The 18,097-nt window shown below is 38.2% G+C and overlaps 1 protein-coding gene across 9 annotated transcripts in view; it reads left to right on the forward strand.

Annotated features, from left to right (window-relative positions):
• Positions 1–18,097, forward strand: part of CELF1 (CUGBP Elav-like family member 1) — a 63,131-nt gene that overhangs the window by 33,677 nt on the left and 11,357 nt on the right. For 2 of the 9 annotated variants that reach the window (XM_088057908.1, XM_088057907.1), the window contains exons 3-12: positions 1,260–1,447; positions 2,230–2,312; positions 2,719–2,767; positions 5,692–5,826; positions 6,011–6,090; positions 6,485–6,646; positions 7,979–8,060; positions 11,126–11,254; positions 17,538–17,651; positions 17,828–18,013. In XM_088057908.1, the coding sequence (XP_087914034.1) occupies positions 1,270–1,447; positions 2,230–2,312; positions 2,719–2,767; positions 5,692–5,826; positions 6,011–6,090; positions 6,485–6,646; positions 7,979–8,060; positions 11,126–11,254; positions 17,538–17,651; positions 17,828–18,013 (1,198 nt within the window). In that variant the 5' untranslated portion in view covers positions 1,260–1,269. The remainder of the gene's footprint in view (positions 1–1,259; positions 1,448–2,229; positions 2,313–2,718; positions 2,768–5,691; positions 5,827–6,010; positions 6,091–6,484; positions 6,647–7,978; positions 8,061–11,125; positions 11,255–17,537; positions 17,652–17,827; positions 18,014–18,097) is intronic. The other 7 variants (XM_088057910.1, XM_088057911.1, XM_088057914.1 and 4 more) reach the window with 7 other exon arrangements.

Below are 18,097 nucleotides of genomic sequence, written 5' to 3' on the forward strand. Positions count from 1 at the left end.
AGTGAGAGGAATACTGTTTACTGTCATGTGCAGTTAATAAGCCATTCGAACTATCTTCAAAGGAACAAAGCAGAGACAAAGAGAACTGACTACTCTGGAAGAAGACCACCTGTATTCTTCAACAAAGAGTTTGGGGGTGGGGGGAATCGTTGTATAGTTACTGTTCCACTCTTCATGTCCTTTCTAGATTATGCAGGGATTGGTCAGCAATTTTAACCAACTAATCACTATAGCTACAATAGGATGTCATTACAGTCAAACTTCTGCAGGCAGAGAGGTGCTCTGGTGTACCAGGCTGGGAGTACTGATAACAGACATCACAGTGCACCTAACAAATAACAAGGAGTCAATACAGGGAGCAGTGTAGGACTTGTCAGCTGGCTGGGTGGAGCATAACACAACTTTTTTTAATAGGGTGTAAACTGCTCATATGGCTAGACAGAATGCCTTGAAACCCATTGAGGATTCCCATACTCAAAACTTTGGTGTTGTAGTCTAAGAAGTGACTTTTTTTCTGTATTAGAATCCTGACATTGAACCTGATTCAGTCTGTAACTAACTGAATTGTCCAATCCCAGCCTTTTCATGTGCAATCTAAGCCTGGTTTTTTGCCAATTATTGTTGAAAGCTCCCTACTTTTCGCAAAGAAGTATTGCCTTGCAAACCTTTGAAGAAACTTAGCAGTGGATCATTTGATTCTGTTTATCTGTTTTAAGATGTCTCTTCACCTTGGGAAACAGTTAAAATTAGTCTCATTTAAAAACCTTGTAATAACATTCTCATTTTCAGTGATTACTGATAACTTCAGTAGTTTGTAGGTAGACTGAGCTTAGGTTCCTTATGGTTCTGGTTTCTTCTGTAAAATTTTACATGGTTGCACTAGTGATATTTTTCAGTTATCTCAGCAGATTTATATCCTGAATCCCAGCTGTTGACGACATTATGGGAACAGAGTTTTAAACAGCTGTGTAGAGTGTATTTGGTTCCAGGTTCAAGTACACAGCTTGCCAATGAATGTGAATGTACTCTGGTATGCATACTGGGAATGTGCAAGAGTTTCTCTTTTTATGTATATTTTCATACATATATATGTATATTTTTATGTGTATGTATATATACATGTATATTTTTGTATATTTTCATCGTACACATTTATATATGTGTAGAAAATTATATTTTCTTTAATTTTGCTGTAAGCATGCTTTTGTCTAGAATCTGTAGGAAGGTATAAACCAGAAATGCCTTCTTGTTTTTCATAGCTCAAAGAAAATGAATGGCACACTGGATCACCCAGACCAACCTGATCTAGATGCTATCAAAATGTTTGTGGGTCAAGTCCCACGGAGCTGGTGTGAGAAGGATCTAAGAGAACTTTTTGAACAGTATGGTGCTGTCTACGAAATCAATGTCTTGCGGGACAGGAGCCAAAACCCTCCTCAAAGCAAAGGTGAGAACTTCTGTACTTCTCTTGTGAGACTTGGTGTTTCAGCCACTTTCACATAGTTGCATTTTAGCTGTGTGCTTATTCAAACAGCCCTGTAGGAGCTCTGTGTGACCATGTGTGCATGCAAGCCCAGACTTTATAAAGTCTTCAACTGTGTTTGTGTAACTATACTTGGACTGTGATCCAGTCATTAGCTGAGCTCAGAAAAAACATAATTTCTTTTGGAGCTCAGCAGTGATGGAGATGCTTGAGTAGTACGGATTATACCTGCAAAGTAGAACATCCAGCAATACTGTGTTGCTCCTGAGTATCACTGTGATTCTGTGATATTATCAAAATGTTGCTGGATGGGATGCCGTTTCAGATAAATGTGAAACTGGGGCTTTAGTCATTCATGTTAATTAAATACTTATAAACATTATATCCTTACTAAATTTTGTGCCTGGATTTGCAGTTCAGTTATATGTAATATTTCCTGTGAAGCAAGGTTGGGTTTTGGTACTAGGAAATAATTGAGTTTGAAACTTAAGTAGCCAACAGATGTGTCTAAGTGTTTTAATGGTGTAGTAGTGATGTTGGGTCAGTTCTGAACATATTCTATTTCATTACACTTGGAAATCTTTTTTTAAACTGTCACAAACGGTAGCACCTTCCTGTTTCAGTGTCTAACCTCTTCTACCTATCATACATTTTGCATTGGAAAGATGGAAGTGAGGCTTGTAATTTCTGAGCAGCACTCCAAGATTTAGTGTTCTTTCCTGGGTAACATTTTGTTTCAATTGCAGGGTGCTGTTTTGTTACATTTTATACCCGTAAAGCTGCACTAGAAGCACAGAATGCTCTTCACAACATGAAGATCCTCCCAGGGGTAAGTAAGAGCAGAGCCCCGCTTTCTTCACAGCTCTGTGTTGTTTCTCTGAGCTCCAGCACCACTGAAGCACAAACACATTATGTTGCCCTAAAATAATGTTGTAAAAAACTATTCAAAAGATCAGTGTTATGAGATCTATATAATAACAGGTCTTATGGGAATTTTTGAGTATTTAAAAGAATGATACGGCAGTGAAGGGGGTGGGCATGGGTTTTATAATACTCTGGGCAAGAATGATGGCATATAATAAGGAAAGCCTTTCTTCTTGGAATTTTTGTAGTGATACATGTGCACCTCTCTAGAGGCAATTTAGGCTATAATTTCTTGCACAATTCTTATGGGATGTATTTCATATAGTGTGAAGTGACTGTATCTGGGATTAAATAATCTTTTTATGTTTTAGATGCACCATCCTATCCAGATGAAACCAGCTGATAGTGAAAAGAGTAATGGTAAGCTTTGCTAAAGTCCCAGTTTTGTGTCTTCATTTGTGCTAGTCAGGAAGCTTGAGGATTTTCCTTTTGCTTAACATCATCCCTTTTGATGACATCTTGAATTGGTGGTCTGGTTTTTTAAAAGAAAAAAAGTGAAAACAGAAAGGTGTGTTTTCAATAATAGGTAGTGTGAGTGATGTCTCTCAAATTCCATGACTCAGAGTATCTCCTCTGCTGCTGCCTGTGGTAGAACTATGTTGTCATTTAGGGAAACATCCAGTGAGTTCTTCTTTGTGCTAAGATGGTTTAAGTCTTTGCTGGGGACATGGACAGTGGGATTGAGTGCATCCTCAGCAAGCTTATGGGTCAAGCTGAGTGCTGCAGTTGATACTCTGGAGGGAGAAGAAGTCATCCAGAGGAGTCTTAATGGGCTGGAGAGGTGGGGCTGTGCCAACCTCATGAAGTTCAACAAGGCCAAGGTCCTGCAAACATAGATACAGGCTGAGGAGGAGTGGATTGAGAGCAACCCTGAGAAGGACTTGGTGACTGAAAAATTAATATAAACAGGCAGTGTGCACTTGCAGCCCAGAAAGCCAGTCATATCCTGGGCTGCATCTCAAGGAGAAAATAGCTGGTTGGGGGCAGGGGGGGGTGATTCTCCCTCTCTGCTGTCATGAGACCCCATCTGTTGTACTGCATTCAGCTCTGGAACTACCAGCATAAGACATTGACCTGCTCAAGCATGTTCAGGAAAGGGCCATTGAGATAATCAGAGGGATGGGCACCTCCCCCATGAGGACAGGCTGAGAGAGTTGGGGTTGTTCCTCCTGGAGAAGTAAAGGCTCCAGGGACACCTTCTAGCAATCCTCCATACCTGAAGGGGGCCTGCAAGGAGGATGTGGAGGGATTGTTTATCCTAGTGATAGCACAAGAGATAACAGTACTAAACTGAACAGGATTTAAATTAGATTTTATGAAAAAATTCTTTACTGTAAGGATTGTAAGACACTGGAACACATTACCCAGAGGAACTGTGGGTTCCCCATCCTTGGAAGTGTTCAAGACCTGTCTGGATAGAATTAACAGCAGTTCAGTAGAGAAGATAAACTGAATATTTCTGCACATTGACCATTTCAGGTGGATTAAAAATTTAGCATCTACCACTGGGTAAACAATCATTTATCCATGCATTTTCTTGTGAGTTTATGTGCATATATACATGCATGTTCAAATATGTATCTGTATTGGTGCAACCTAAGCAAAGAAAGCATTTAGCATCCTGTAGTTTCAACCTTTCTAGGCTCAGACAAATTTTATTTTCTTCATTTGCAATAGTTTGTGTTGCATCATGGAGAAGATAGTCCTGGTTTGAGAAAGCTTACCTCTTAATATAATTAAAAACAGTAGATGGAATACACAGTATGAGTAATTCTATCTCCAGATTCCTCCATAGGTATACAGGACATGTTCCTGTGTAAATATATCTAGAAAGTAGTCATTCTTTTGAAATATTTTTGGGAGGAGAACAGAATAGGTTCTCTAAACTAAAACTGACCTTGCATTACATACAAACACACATACAAGTATCCTGGGAAAATAATGGAAAGTGAAAATAGTATTCAATGGTATTATAGGATGGTAAATCTGAGGCTATTATTTAACTCTGAGTGTTAATAAAAAGTAAAGGTGACAATAAACAAGAAAGCATTAGTTATATATTTGAACTTGCCCCCAAGACAAGGGATTCTGGATCTCTTGAACTAAAATAGACTGCTAAAAGGGTTTGAAAGCATCTTTCCGCTCTAAGACCAGAAAATTAATTAGGTACAACATTAAGATTTAATGTTGTTAAAATCATGTCTTCTGGAATAGTTTGGAGTCTTCCTTTGTAGCATCATGGAAGGCTCAACAAGTTGATTTCCCCTCACTATAGCACTGAATAGGAGAAGACTTTATTGAAGCTTCAGAATCTGCTAGAGCCTTCATCATACTTACTATATTTTATATTGTGATGAGTGTTTTGTGTCTAAACTGTTTTATATTTTGAACTGATATTCTGAATAATTCACTTCATCTTTTAAAAGAAAGTGTTTCAGAGGTGATTAGCATCCTTAAATAAATAAATCAAGAGTATAAAATTCTGCTCTGAATTCGAATTTATCCCACTCACTCAAGTGACCTTTAGCTGACATTAGTAACAACTAACTGGAAAGTTAAGAGAAATGTCTTTTTGAACCATTTATTTAAAACAGTCTGCACACTTCAAACTCTAATATATCTAATAGCATCAGTATTTAGAGCCAAGAAATAGTACCGCACGGTCTGTGGTTTGATTTGAGGTGTTATTTTTGTGTTTTTGGTGCAGATCAGAATGGGTGTATCACTAACAGAAGTATAAGTGTTCTGTTTTAGCAACTGTTGTTGCTTCCACTGTTGAGAGAGGAGCATGAAGAAATGGGCATATCTAAATTTAGGTGATTGGCATGAGGCTAAAAAGAAGCTTTCTGCAGTTCAGTTGCTTGTTTATATGCAGTTAGCTATATGTTGGTAGTCTAAAGATAGAATAAGCAGAGGACAGACAATGAAAATAGTCCAAGCCTTCCAGCCTTCTCTCACCTAGAACTGAAGACATACAGGGAAGTGCTGAATCTGACATACTTTAAGTTTTTCCTTTTTTTTTACATTCCTGTTGTTCACAGACTTCACAACCTAAAAATAGTCAGCAAATCATAAACATAAAATCATAAAACAGACATCTGTCAGGTTCATTGAAGTGCTTCATATACATCCTCTTAAATTGAAGACACAGTCCATTACTGGGAATCTGGTTTTGATAAGCCCATATCCTAAATACAAGGGAAATAACTACAGTTAATGGAGAGGTCCTAAGATCTAGTAAGCACATATTTTCTGGTAATACTCTTTATCTTTTGATTCCTTAGCAGTAGAAGATAGGAAGTTGTTTATTGGAATGATATCCAAGAAGTGCAATGAAAACGATATTCGAGTGATGTTCTCCCCCTTTGGGCAGATTGAAGAATGCAGGATATTACGGGGCCCGGATGGCCTGAGCCGAGGTAAGCAAAGCAAGAAGCTTTTTTTCAGTTTGAGGATGCTGGATGCTGCCTTTTGCAACTCAACCTGGCATTTGAGCTTTTTCTGTGATTCCAAACCACACCCTCTAAGCATTTTCATTCCTGTATTCGTCCCAATAATTGTGGAGGTAGTGAACAACTTGATTCCTTTTTGTTCTTTCCCCAGGTTGTGCATTTGTGACTTTTACAACAAGAGCCATGGCACAAACAGCAATCAAAGCAATGCACCAAGCACAAACCATGGAGGTAAAACAAGTTAGTGGGTGTCAGGAGCAGATGAAATTTGTCAGGCAGTCACTATGGAGTTTCAGGGAAAGCAGAGGGAAGGACAAGTGCAGTTGTGTGTTTCTTCACAAAAACTGCTCCTGGACCTTTGTGTTTGTTTTGCTCTATTTTTAGAGTTTTTAATTATTTTTAGAAATAGAAACGTCATCTGCAGAGAAAATACCAAAATACAAAATAGAATTAAAAGCAAACAAGATTTTGAGCCTTTGATGAAATATGCTGTTTGAATATATATCTGTGTCTGTATGTATGCATAGAGGAGGAGGGGAATGCTTCCAATGTCTGGGTCTTAATTCAGTATTTTTGTGACTGCTGGGGATAGCAAGTATGTAATTGTTTGAATTGCTGTTTGCAGGGTTGCTCTTCTCCCATTGTTGTAAAATTTGCAGACACGCAGAAGGACAAAGAGCAGAAACGAATTGCTCAGCAACTTCAGCAACAAATGCAACAGATCAGTGCTGCCTCAATATGGGGAAACCTGGCTGGTCTCAACACACTTGGACCCCAGTACTTAGCAGTGAGTTTCTGATTTGGGTTCTTTACATCTCTTCAGGGATTGAAGTGTCTGACTGTCTTGCAGTGTTTAATATATTCATTTTTAGAAGGCTCCTGGTAGAAAGGAGCTGGGTTCTTAATCCCCATTTTGTGGATGAGAAGGCTGAAATTGTGTTCCATGCTCTCATCTAGTTGAAATACTTTTATGGGAGGATTTCAACCCTAGTCACAGTAGCTCTAATTACTGAAACCTTGGGTTTTTCTCCTGCATTCTGTAGAATGTGCTTTTTCTTTATATAGTACTGCCTCAAGGTTTACTATATAAATGTCCTTTTCATGTCTATCTGATGACATAGTTCTTGTATTCTTTTATCGTTTTCCTTTATTTCTGTCATCCTCTTCCAGTGAAACCTGAAACAGTACTTGTTACTGTCCAGATAGAAAAGATGATCAGATTGGAAGAAGACTAAATAAACCCAAACCACAACCAACCAAATAAAAGCAAACCCTGCAGAAAATAAAAAGAAGCTACTCTCTTTAGCAAGAATGCTGTAACAGAGGGTAGACTACAGTTTCATTTCAGTTGATTTTGCTAGGTCTGTAAAGGATGAGCTTTTGAAAAACTGATGCACTGTGACTCGGTTGCCAGAGTAGCTCTGACAACTGTATTCATGCAATATAAAGTCTGAGGAAAAGGAAAATTTAATCTCATTCTTGGTATGGTGTATAGTTGAAATGGAGCAATTCTCTTACTACTTTTTCAGTTTTAGTAGATTGGAATTTTTTAAATAAGAGCTAGTTAATGGAACAAGGAATTGGAAATTTCTAAAAACCTTCTGACCTGAAGCTTGAAATGTCTCTTATGTCTACCATGCATAAGGAAAGTAGAGGAGGTCCCCTCTCCTGGTGGCTCTTTGGTTTTGGTACGGCATTGCCATTTGTCCCATGCTGGCAGTGTCAGCTGTATAGTCTGTTTTGAGGTAGCATATCCTTAGGGGTGGCAATCCTGCCTTAAGGGCTTTGAATAGGAATTCTTTCTCACTACTGATTCTGCTTGTTTTGTCTTGGTGTATTGGCTATAATGTTCCCTCAGCATTGCTGATATTGAGTGAGGAAAGCATTTTGCTGTTGCTTTGGCTGCAGTGTGCTGCATGGGCTACGTGGAGCTTCACTGTGGTGGTGTTCTGGCTGTCTTGTTCAGGAAATTCTCTTTACGCTTTGCTGTGATGTGGTGTATGGGCTGCAGGAATTCTTTTGTGACGGCGCTCTGGCTGTGGTGTGATGCAATTTCTCCCGGAGAAGCAGAGCCAGCCCTCACTCTCACTCTTGTTTTGTTTTTTGGTGTAATGTCTAGCTTTATTTGCAGCTCCTTCAGCAGACAGCAGCTGCTTCATCTGGGAACCTGAACACACTGAGCAGCCTCCACCCAATGGGAGGTGAGTTTACTTCTATGAGAAGACAAATTCAGTGCCATACAAAAGAGAACATGGGTAAACAAAGTAGCCAAAGGGCTGTAGGCATTTTAATCTTGAAAATTTGAAATAAGTCGTCCTGAGTTTGCCTACTCCTTTGAAATTAATTCTCTGCTAAAAGTGTGGATGATCCTTCTTAATCTTAGTTGACTATTGTCCCCAAGGTAAGTGGTGGTATTCCCCCAACCTCTGGCATTTAAAATTTCCTTCCCGTAGGAGTAGCAGAAAGAATGTTCTCTGTATTTGTTTTCATCCGAACAGCTGCATATGTGAAGAACTGTGTTTTGAAACAGGCACTCACTAATGCACATGTTTTCAGTGATTCTGGGTTCTTAGTTCCCATTTTCAATGCATCTAGCATTTAAGTTGGAAATATACTGTTGTTAGGAAAGTGAACTAGTGCTCCATTCAGATTCTTTTATTCATTCATTTGAGTTACAGTTAATTATGCCATTACTGTTAGGGAAAATCAGCTTCACAGATATGAGCCAAATTCCTTGCTGTGGACTACTAGTCAGAACATTTATTGAGTATAGCAGTCCTGGGGCTGTAAATTGGTTGTCTCTTTTGTCTTCACCCAGTTGAGAATAATAAAACACGTTAGCAACTCCATTCCCCACATTCTCTAAAATTTTTTGCCAGCAGAAAAATCTATAGTTTTGATTTTAGTACTGAAGACTTTTAATTTTTCAAATTGCCTCCTGGAGTTTTTCAGTAGTTGCCGATATCACGTGCCCTTTCTTTGCACAAGTTCGTCCAAAAGTGTCTTTGTAGATCTGACTTGTGTTGGCTGGTGCACCCATCAGTAACAATTACAATTACATTTACAATGTAATCAATGTAATTACAAATTACATTTGCAAAGTGTTATATTTTCATTTGTAAGAATTTGGTTTATACTGGAAGATGATTCTAAATTCAGTTTCCTACATTGACTTCTTTCATGTTGGACCTCTTCAGAGCTCTTAGATCTAAGCCTCTTGGAAAAAGCAATTATTTTTAAAAACAGTTTCACTGATATCCTGTGTGGAGCTGATCTATAATGGATTTTGTTATGCACATGATCCTGACCTTTCCCCCTTCTTGTGTCTTCTTAAAAACAGGATGTAATGAAGAAAGTACGGCAGTAAGGATTGGGGCAGAGGGAAAGGGGTAACTAGCTGAGATTGAGAAGTTTTCAGGGTAATTCTGTCTTCACTATTAAAAAAAAAGAACAACAAACAAAACAAAAACCCCAAACAAACAAAAAGACAACAATAACAACAGCAAAAAAACTTAAAAATTGAGAAACCAGACATATAAATAGTATGTTGCGTGGTTATTCCAAATCTGTCATTCTCTACCAAAAAAGTTGTAGTTTTAAGGTCTTGACATCTCAGCTGATCTCCTTTCTTGAAATTCATAGAAAGAAAAATCAAGTAGGTAATTAGATCCCAAACTATATCAGACTTTGTAGACAGAATTTAATCTCGACGCTGTTTGAAAGCAGATGGGAAAACAGTGTGATGACAAGAGGACAGGTGCAGTGTGCACATGACAAACTGCTTCAGTAAGGAACAAGCTGCTCCGTTCTTCATTAGCTCCAACACTTGCACTTTTAACCCTCTGTAGCGCAATAAAAGCAAAATAGAAAACTTTTTGGTTTTAACTTCATGCTTTTATGTTACACTGTAATATTGAGAATCTAGATAAAGGCAGAATCCAGTTGTTTTGGGAACTAAATTTGCCAAAGGAAACAGATCCTGCCGTGAAGAGAAATTGAATAAGAGTTAAAAAAAATGAACAAACTGTACTAAAAGTATTAGAAGTACTTTAGAAAATAATTTGTTTATACTGCGCTGTCACATTCTTATGTTGTCTGTTTACATGCTTAAATTACAAAACTGAGGATTTAATTATTTGAGACGTGTGCTTTGCTCCCAAAATACTTTTTGGGATACTTACTAGGTATCCAAAAGATGAGATAACACCTCTGCTTTGGGTGTTCTGATGTTTTTAAATTAAGGGGGATTAATTAAGTTTTGTTTTTAATTACGTTGGGAATTAATATTAGGGATTGTCTGAAATCAGATGAAGAGAGGAAGAATTGTTAAAATAGTCAAAGGCAGAGACAAAAAAATGGAAAATAAGGGAAAAAATGAAGGGAGACACAATTGGAAGAATGGAGTTAGTCTACCAAAGGATGGTTAAAATTCAGGAGGAGATCCATTTTAATGGATCCTCTGGCAGAAAAAGAGAGTAAAATACAGTCAGTACTGACCAAATGGTTTCATTCAAAAATGGTGGTTCAAAACGAAGGTGAGTCAGATTAATAAATTGACCAGTAAAATTCATAAACACGGGCGTCCCTTCCTCCCCCTGCAGTATTCCTTGCTCCCTATGCACAACATGCCTGAGGTTTCCTGTTTTCCTTGCCAGTGTGTTTGACCAGCCTACACATACACTGGCTGATCCTGTGGTCACGAGTTGCCACTTAACGATTGTCTCACAATTGACTGTTGCTTCTTGGCTGCCAGGGGGACCAAGCAAGACATGCTGATGCTCAGCTGATGGTGGGTTGAAGCTGTGACTTTGTGGCCTCTGTGGTATGAGGCCTTCATTAAAGAATTTTGCAGTTACTGCTGTCCCCATACAAAGAGTGTGGAGGGACATGAGAGTGGGAGAAGTTACTGGCCTGATGTCTAGGCAAGTTCTCTAGCTTGCACATGAGGTCTCAGACCCTAACTTAACTTGTACCTACGCTTTTGTTGTCTGGAGGAACACTGCTTGAAAATTCCTGTACTTTGGGGTCTCCATCGGGTGTTTATGGATGACCACCTGGCCTTTTCTGGAATCACATCTATCTGGGCAAAGAAAAAGATTTTCAATTATAATAAGGAATTGCAATGTAAAAAAGATCAGTTACTAGTATTAAGCCTGTTGCATTTGCTGCTTCCCATTTGTCCCTTGTGATGAGCTTGCTGCATCTGTTACACTTGGATGATGGTGGCTCTGACAGGAGAAACTCGGCATTCTTCCCTGTGTTGCAGGACTGAATGCGATGCAGTTACAGAACCTGGCAGCATTGGCAGCTGCAGCCAGTGCAGCTCAGAACACACCAAGTGGCACCGCTGCTCTCACCTCCTCCAGCAGCCCCCTGAGTGTGCTCACCAGCTCAGGTAAGAGACTGCCCATGTTACCCTGGAAGTCCTTCCAGGATCGATGTCACCTGTTTTGTCTATCTCTTATTGTCACTTTCATGTTGATCTTTAATGGAGAAACAGTTTACCAGTAGATTCACTGGCCTCTGTTTAGGGTAGATATCTTTGCCACCAGCAAAGGCTTTTTTACCTGCTGTGTCTCTTCCTCCAAATGGTCAGATTAATTTAGAGTAAAACGAATTTTTGAGGTCATCATGAAGCAGAAAGGTAGGTGACCTCCTTCCAGTCATGTTACTACAATCTCATCACATATTTGGTTTATCTGGCATTTTAGGGAGGCATTGTGGTAAATACACTCTGTTCCTCTCAATATGGAAACACAAAATACCTTTAGCATGAGGTAATGCATTCTGTGCACTAGAACAGTACAGTTTGTATTCCATTAATGAAGACAAGGATATTATAACTTCCTCATAAAAGTAGAATAAACAGACACCTAGCACTTCTACTGGAAAGTAGTTGTCTAGAATTTAGTGTATGAGTTGCACATAAAAATCACTGTCTTCCTTTTGCATGGCTTTTTTGTGTTTTGTTTTGGATTGGGTTTTTTAACTTTAGGTTTTGTACATTATCCGGAGATACTAGAATGTCCAAGTAGCATTCTTTTGCTGCCTTATTGTTAAATGTGATCATTAAATGCAACAAGCAAAAAACTAAAAATAAATTCAGTTGTGCTTATGGCAGACATACTAAGTTTTTGTCACAAACGAGGATCAGTATTCTACTCATTTTTTTCTATCCTATTTTGAGTTATTACTAAATCCTGGCATGGGAAGAGAGACCCTGTATTTTCAGGGTGTCAAGTTTTCCAGCATCTCTGGCTTCTGTCCTGCAGAGTTGATATCCTCACCTGTGATTGTGAGAGACCAAAGGGGGTTGGGGAGGATTAAATTTCCACAGGTAGATTTTGAATTGTGTAGGTGGACCAAGGAGCCGGGCTAAGAGATTATGAAGAGATTACAAGGAAAAGCTGTTTAGAAAACCTTCTGTCACATGATTGGGAGTTAAACCATGGGTGCTTTGCACAGTTTTCTACTTAAAGACATTCCCAAGAAATAATTAGTCCAAAGAGTGTTCTGTTGCAGGACATTTTGTACGTAAAAACTTTGTGGTCTGCAATCCTTAAAAGAGTGAAATTTTTAAATCTATCTTGACTCACAGCTATGTATTCTATTCTATAATTAAAAAACAAACAAAAAACTATGAAGGCTTCAGACTACAGAAGAGCTGCATTTATAACCCACTAAATCATCTTCATCATAAAGGAAGCATGAAGGTGAATATATCTGACAGTTTCTCCTATATTTCCTCATTATTTGTCAGGTTACAATTTGTTGTGACTGGCATTTCGAACTAAGATTTCCTTATTGGCTGTCTCATCTGATGACTGCAGCAAATTGGTTCTTTATTTTGTTGAGGTGGAGAAGGGCTGGCAGGTTGTGAAATTCAAATGTCAGATGTACTAGAAAAAGCAGAAACAGCCCCTTCTCAGAAGTGTGAAAGGACAAGGGCAATGGACACAAGTTGCAGCCGAGAAAATTCTGATTAGATCAAAAAATAAAATTAATGGCAAGAGTGATCAAGCTCAGGAGCAAGGTGCCAGAGGGGCTGTGAAATCTCCCTCATTTCAGAGACTGAGAATGCAATTAGAAAGGACATTTTTAAATTCAGAGGTTAGATCACTTCTGAGTAGACAGTTAGACAGGATGATTCACAGAGGGCCCTTTCAAATTAAGTTATGCTACTACTGAGTGGTTCTTTGGAATTGTCTTCCCTTGTATGAATTTTGACTGTTCCACAGAAGTATGCAGGTTCCTTTCTCCTTGATGAGAGACATATTTCAGGACTCTGTTCCATTTTTTATCGTGTTGGTGGAGGGGCTAGGGGGTGGGAAGCAGCCCATTTTCCAGTACTTTCTGTGCTGAATTCAAATAACCTTCTGATCGTCAGTAATATCAATAAATGGTTGTGTGTCAGCAAGTCAGTTATCACGATGGATCCTTTGTATTAATATCCTATACAGATTACTCAGTTAACTCTTCACAGGCTTGTAACATGAAGCAGGCACTATTGTATTGCTCTTTAAACCTAATTTCAAGTAAAATATTAAAAAGCTTTGTTCAAAAGAAAAAATTTTGGAGGGCATGTTGTCTGTAAGTAGTCAGACATCAAATTCTGAAACAGTTCTAGTGCATTTTGTTAGAGGTATAAATATGCTTCACCTTTTAAAACTACGCTCAAACTACGATCAGGGGAAGCCTCAACGTGTACAGATGCTTTCAATCCCATGATACTTCCTGTAATTATACAGCTTTTTAACTCTTTAGTCTTCAAGCAAACTTGAAATTCTGTTTTGATTAATAGTCATCTGTGCATTCACTCTGTATGTATTCACATAGAAGGCTGTTGGGCTCCACAGAAAACATCTATCCCTCCTGAGCCACACCCAGACCTTGAAGAAACTCAGCATATAGCAGTTCAGTACCATGTGTCAGTAAGTGCCTGCCTTGACTGAGGGACATATGGCAGCATCTACTGTGATAACCTCTTAAACCTAACTGCAGATGAGATGACTAACTCCTTGACTTCTCTCCATCTGTCATCCAAATGTTCACCTGATGCTTATTTGGACATCTCTGCTCAAATTGCATAATTGGTGGAAAAATCCAGACAGTCCTTCTGCATAGTTGCCTTCTTGGTTTACTTTCATCTGCACTGATACCATTTGTATCTGGGGGACTTGGAAGCCTACAAAGTGCAGTCCATGGACTATGGATGGGTTACATGTCAGAATGGTGGAACTCAAAGGCATTACATATTGTTGTTGTGCGGCCTTCCTATCCATTTCAGACAATTTTCTTTAGATAGTTCCAAGCACGCTTGTGTATTTTGATGTAGAATGGGGTGAAGTAAAACCTTCAGCCTTGCTGAAGATCAGCTCTTGGAACTGAACAGTCTGCTGGTGTTATGTAGTCATTGCTGCAGAAACCATGGCCATAAATAAACTGCTAGCTTGAAGTATCTCAGGATAGGAATGACTTGTCTGCCATCTTTTTGACTTGAGCACCAATAAGAATTATCTGCTTCAGAGCAAAATAGAATGGTTGCAAACACTGTGAGATATGTTTCCATTTCTCTTCTAAAGGCAACCTCAAAGGTCCAGCAAAGCTTAGATGATTTTTCTGGCCTTGATATGTCTCTGGCAAAATTGTTTTCAGAGATAGCAAGGTATTTCTGGGTTTAGTGGAACTAAATCAGGTATAGCTCAGTCAGATTCACTGCCTGAATTTAACTTTCCTTCAGGTCATTGTTGGATGATAATGTGACTGAATTAGGACAGATTTACTGTTCTCTCAGTTTACCTACCTCTACAAGTTGTTACTTGATGTCCTTGTCCAAGTTTCATTATGTTTCTAATAATGTCTTTCAGTATCTTTCTACAAAGCTGTTCTTTATTACATATTCAGATTTTCTGAAAACCTTCTTAAGTATTTTCAGCTACTTCCGTTAGAGTTAGCCTTTTTGACTAGATTTAACTCAGTAGATAGATCTAAGAAAACATAGTAGCAAGAAAAAACCCCAACAACCCACTACAAGATGCACAGAAACAATGTTAAGAATTAGGTATAGAGTAAAGAACATGTATAAAACAATATTGATTTTCCATCCCCATTGCTTTGTTCTCTTTTGTGATCTAAAATATAACACAAGAAAAGCAAAAGAACAGAAATGTTGACTAGAACAGTAAACTCCTTCCCTATTAGAAATAACCTGAAAAATAGAAGACTGACATGGGAGAAGGATATGATTACAGCCTGCAAATACATTAGTGTTGTGATGAAAATGAATAGGGAAAAAGCAGTCATTAGATATTTCAAGAAGAGAATTGCAAGATATCAAGTCAAGTTGTCACATGATAATTTAAAAATAAAAACAGATTTTTCTTAGCATAGTGCATGATTAAATCCCAGAAGTTGTGCCTTAGAACATAGTAGAGTCCAACAATTTTTTTTTCACATTGTGCTGAAATTAATGAATGAAAATTGTAACTTTATTACAAAGTCATTGCCTTTGGCTGAAAAAATCCTAGATTCACAGATGGCTCTGTTGGTATATAGGCTATACACGGGAAGCATTCCTTTGTAATACCCCTGTATTTCTGCTCTACTGTTACCTATTTGCCTTTTGTCATCATCAGAAATGGGATGCTGTCTTCAATTCCTACATACATAGGATAAAGAAAATAGAGACAAGTCTTCAGTTTTCTTGGTATTTTCAGTGCTAAAGGATTTCTTGTTTTTGCCTAAAGAAATTTCTGATAAAGGCAGCTAAACTAAAATAACTGTGTGATTTTTATAGTGGTTTAACTTAATTTATTTAAAATTACAGCCTTTTAAAGTAGGGAAGGTATCCATTTTCTCTCTCACTTTGTTCTCTAGTCCTTTTTTCTCCATAGCTGCTGCTCTTTTATTTGGGATAGGTTTGGAAAGGTTTTTAAATGGTGTTCTCATCTGTCAAATACAGTGTCTTTTTGAATATAAAGATCAGCAATGAAATGCTAGAGAAACAAGTGATATTCTAAAATCAAGGTAACTGTATGATTTCTGAACTCTGGCTTTTATCCAGCCAGCTCTGCTAATTTTTCTACCAGCTTGAGGGTTATACTGTAATTTGTTCTTTGTGTTTTTCTAACATTTAACATGCTACTGATAGTAAGACAGAAAATGTCTCCTTTTTGTCAGAGTAAATATCTTAAAATAGTTTTGGACATTGTCTTTCAATTTTTGATTTATTAGGAGAGTTTGTCTTCACATGTACTAGAAGAGGTTTCTCATTCCATCTGTTATTACAAAAAGTGGTCTGAAGTGCAGCTTTTTGGTTCTCATGCAGATTTGGTTAGGTACAACTACTTTTGTTAGGAGGTTGTTAGGCTATATTCAATTTAAATGGTTCCAATATCCCACCCCTGCAGAGACTTTGTGCCACAAACATGAAGTGGTAAATACGTAGAGTGTGTGAAACTTCTTGAAAGTTGCTAACAAGTCTTTTATAAGTTTTAAAGGATGTATACAGTATAAGTGAGAATCACAAAAACATCAGAAAAATTGAAAATGCCTCAAATTCCGTTCTTCTCTTACCTCCTTGGTCAAACTGATAAATTTCTCTGGCAAGCAGACTACAAGATGCCTCTACAACATCAGTCTTCAGTATCTTTTAATTTTTAGCAGCCATAAATACTTTCTAGTGCATCTTGTGCAGTAAATATGAACTTCTTGGTTAATAGCAATACACATAGATTTTCTTCTGCAGTAGTGCACAAATCTGTTAGAAAAACCACTGCTTTATAATCATTAAAGTGCTATGCATTTCTTACTTTATCATGTCCATAAATCTTTGTAGATGACCTCAGTGTGAACTTCTTTTTCTTTTAATATACCTTTTAACATATCATTACAGCTTGGAAAACTTTTTTTTTTTTTTATGGTTTTTGATGTTGACTTCTGTAGAACTAACTCTACCTGGTGTAGAATTTGGTGGGCCATGTAAGCTGCTACTGTCCTAGGTACTATATTGTCAACCTTCTCTTACTGAGTCAATGTAGTTGGAGATGTTGCTGGAACAGAGGACAGACTATTTATTTTTGATGTGCATTTCAAGACTTTTCTCAGTCCTAGCCCCAGCTGTGGCAGCAGGATTTTTAATAGAAAATTATTTAATGTGTCAAAATAATCTGGGCATGTGGTGTTCCTGTTCTGGCAGTATGGGAAAACCGTGTGTTCAGCCTTCTTTAATGTCCCTGGTATCTATGTTGCAGGTCTTTTTCACCTTGAGTGATGTTTCAAGGATATTGTGTTAATATGTGTTAATACATAGCAAGTGACTCTTACTTTAGGCAGCAGGAAACAGGGTATTGCTGCTGGTTACCTTATGTTGAGATATAGAGTTCAGCCAACATTTGTGTAATGTCTCAATCTGACATGTCTTACAATTACTGACATTATTATTGCTACAAAGAGTAGGTGTTATGATGAAGTAGAAATTCTAAAAAAAATGTAGGAAGAGCTCAGAACGTATAAGCAGTATGATCAAGTTGTGTGGGTTTGCTTTTTTTTACATAAAGTATCCTGTGTTGCCTGAATCTGTTCCTTACTAGTTTTTTCTACTGGAATAACTTAATGAAGAAGTTGAATTATCATGAATTAAAAATATGAGTTGAAGTTTAATTGTTTTATTTTAATAGCAGGTTCCTCACCTAGTTCCAGTAGCAGCTCCTCTGTTAATCCAATGGCTTCTCTTGGAGCACTGCAGACGCTGGCAGGTGCTACAGCTGGCCTCAACGTTAGCTCTTTAGCAGGTAAGTTATGTGTAGTGGTGGCTTGGAGGAATAGCTGATTATCATTCCTCAGCCTGTCTCTGGGGTGATTTTTTTCTGCTCCCTGCTTTTTTGTAATCGTGCAGAGCATTTGAAAGGTTATTGGTCTGGCTCAGTGGAAGCACTCAGTCATCTTTTATTTGCTCTTTCTTATACAGGAATGGCAGCCTTAAATGGAGGACTTGGCAGTGGTGGTCTCTCAAATGGGACAGGTAGCACAATGGAAGCCCTCACACAAGCTTATTCTGGAATCCAGCAATATGCTGCTGCTGCACTGCCCACACTCTATAACCAGAGTCTCTTAACACAGCAGAGTATTGGTGCAGCAGGAAGTCAAAAAGAAGGTAGGCAGAAAGTTGTAGAAACTACTTGAGAGGGGTTTTCAAAAGGGCAAGCTTAGCCCTTGCACCTACCTTACCTGCAGATTT

This window comes from Pseudopodoces humilis, chromosome 7 (genome assembly GCF_049639895.1).
Source record: "Pseudopodoces humilis isolate 2021_Gansu_Grassland_sample_001 chromosome 7, ASM4963989v1, whole genome shotgun sequence".
NCBI lineage: Eukaryota > Metazoa > Chordata > Aves > Passeriformes > Paridae > Pseudopodoces > Pseudopodoces humilis.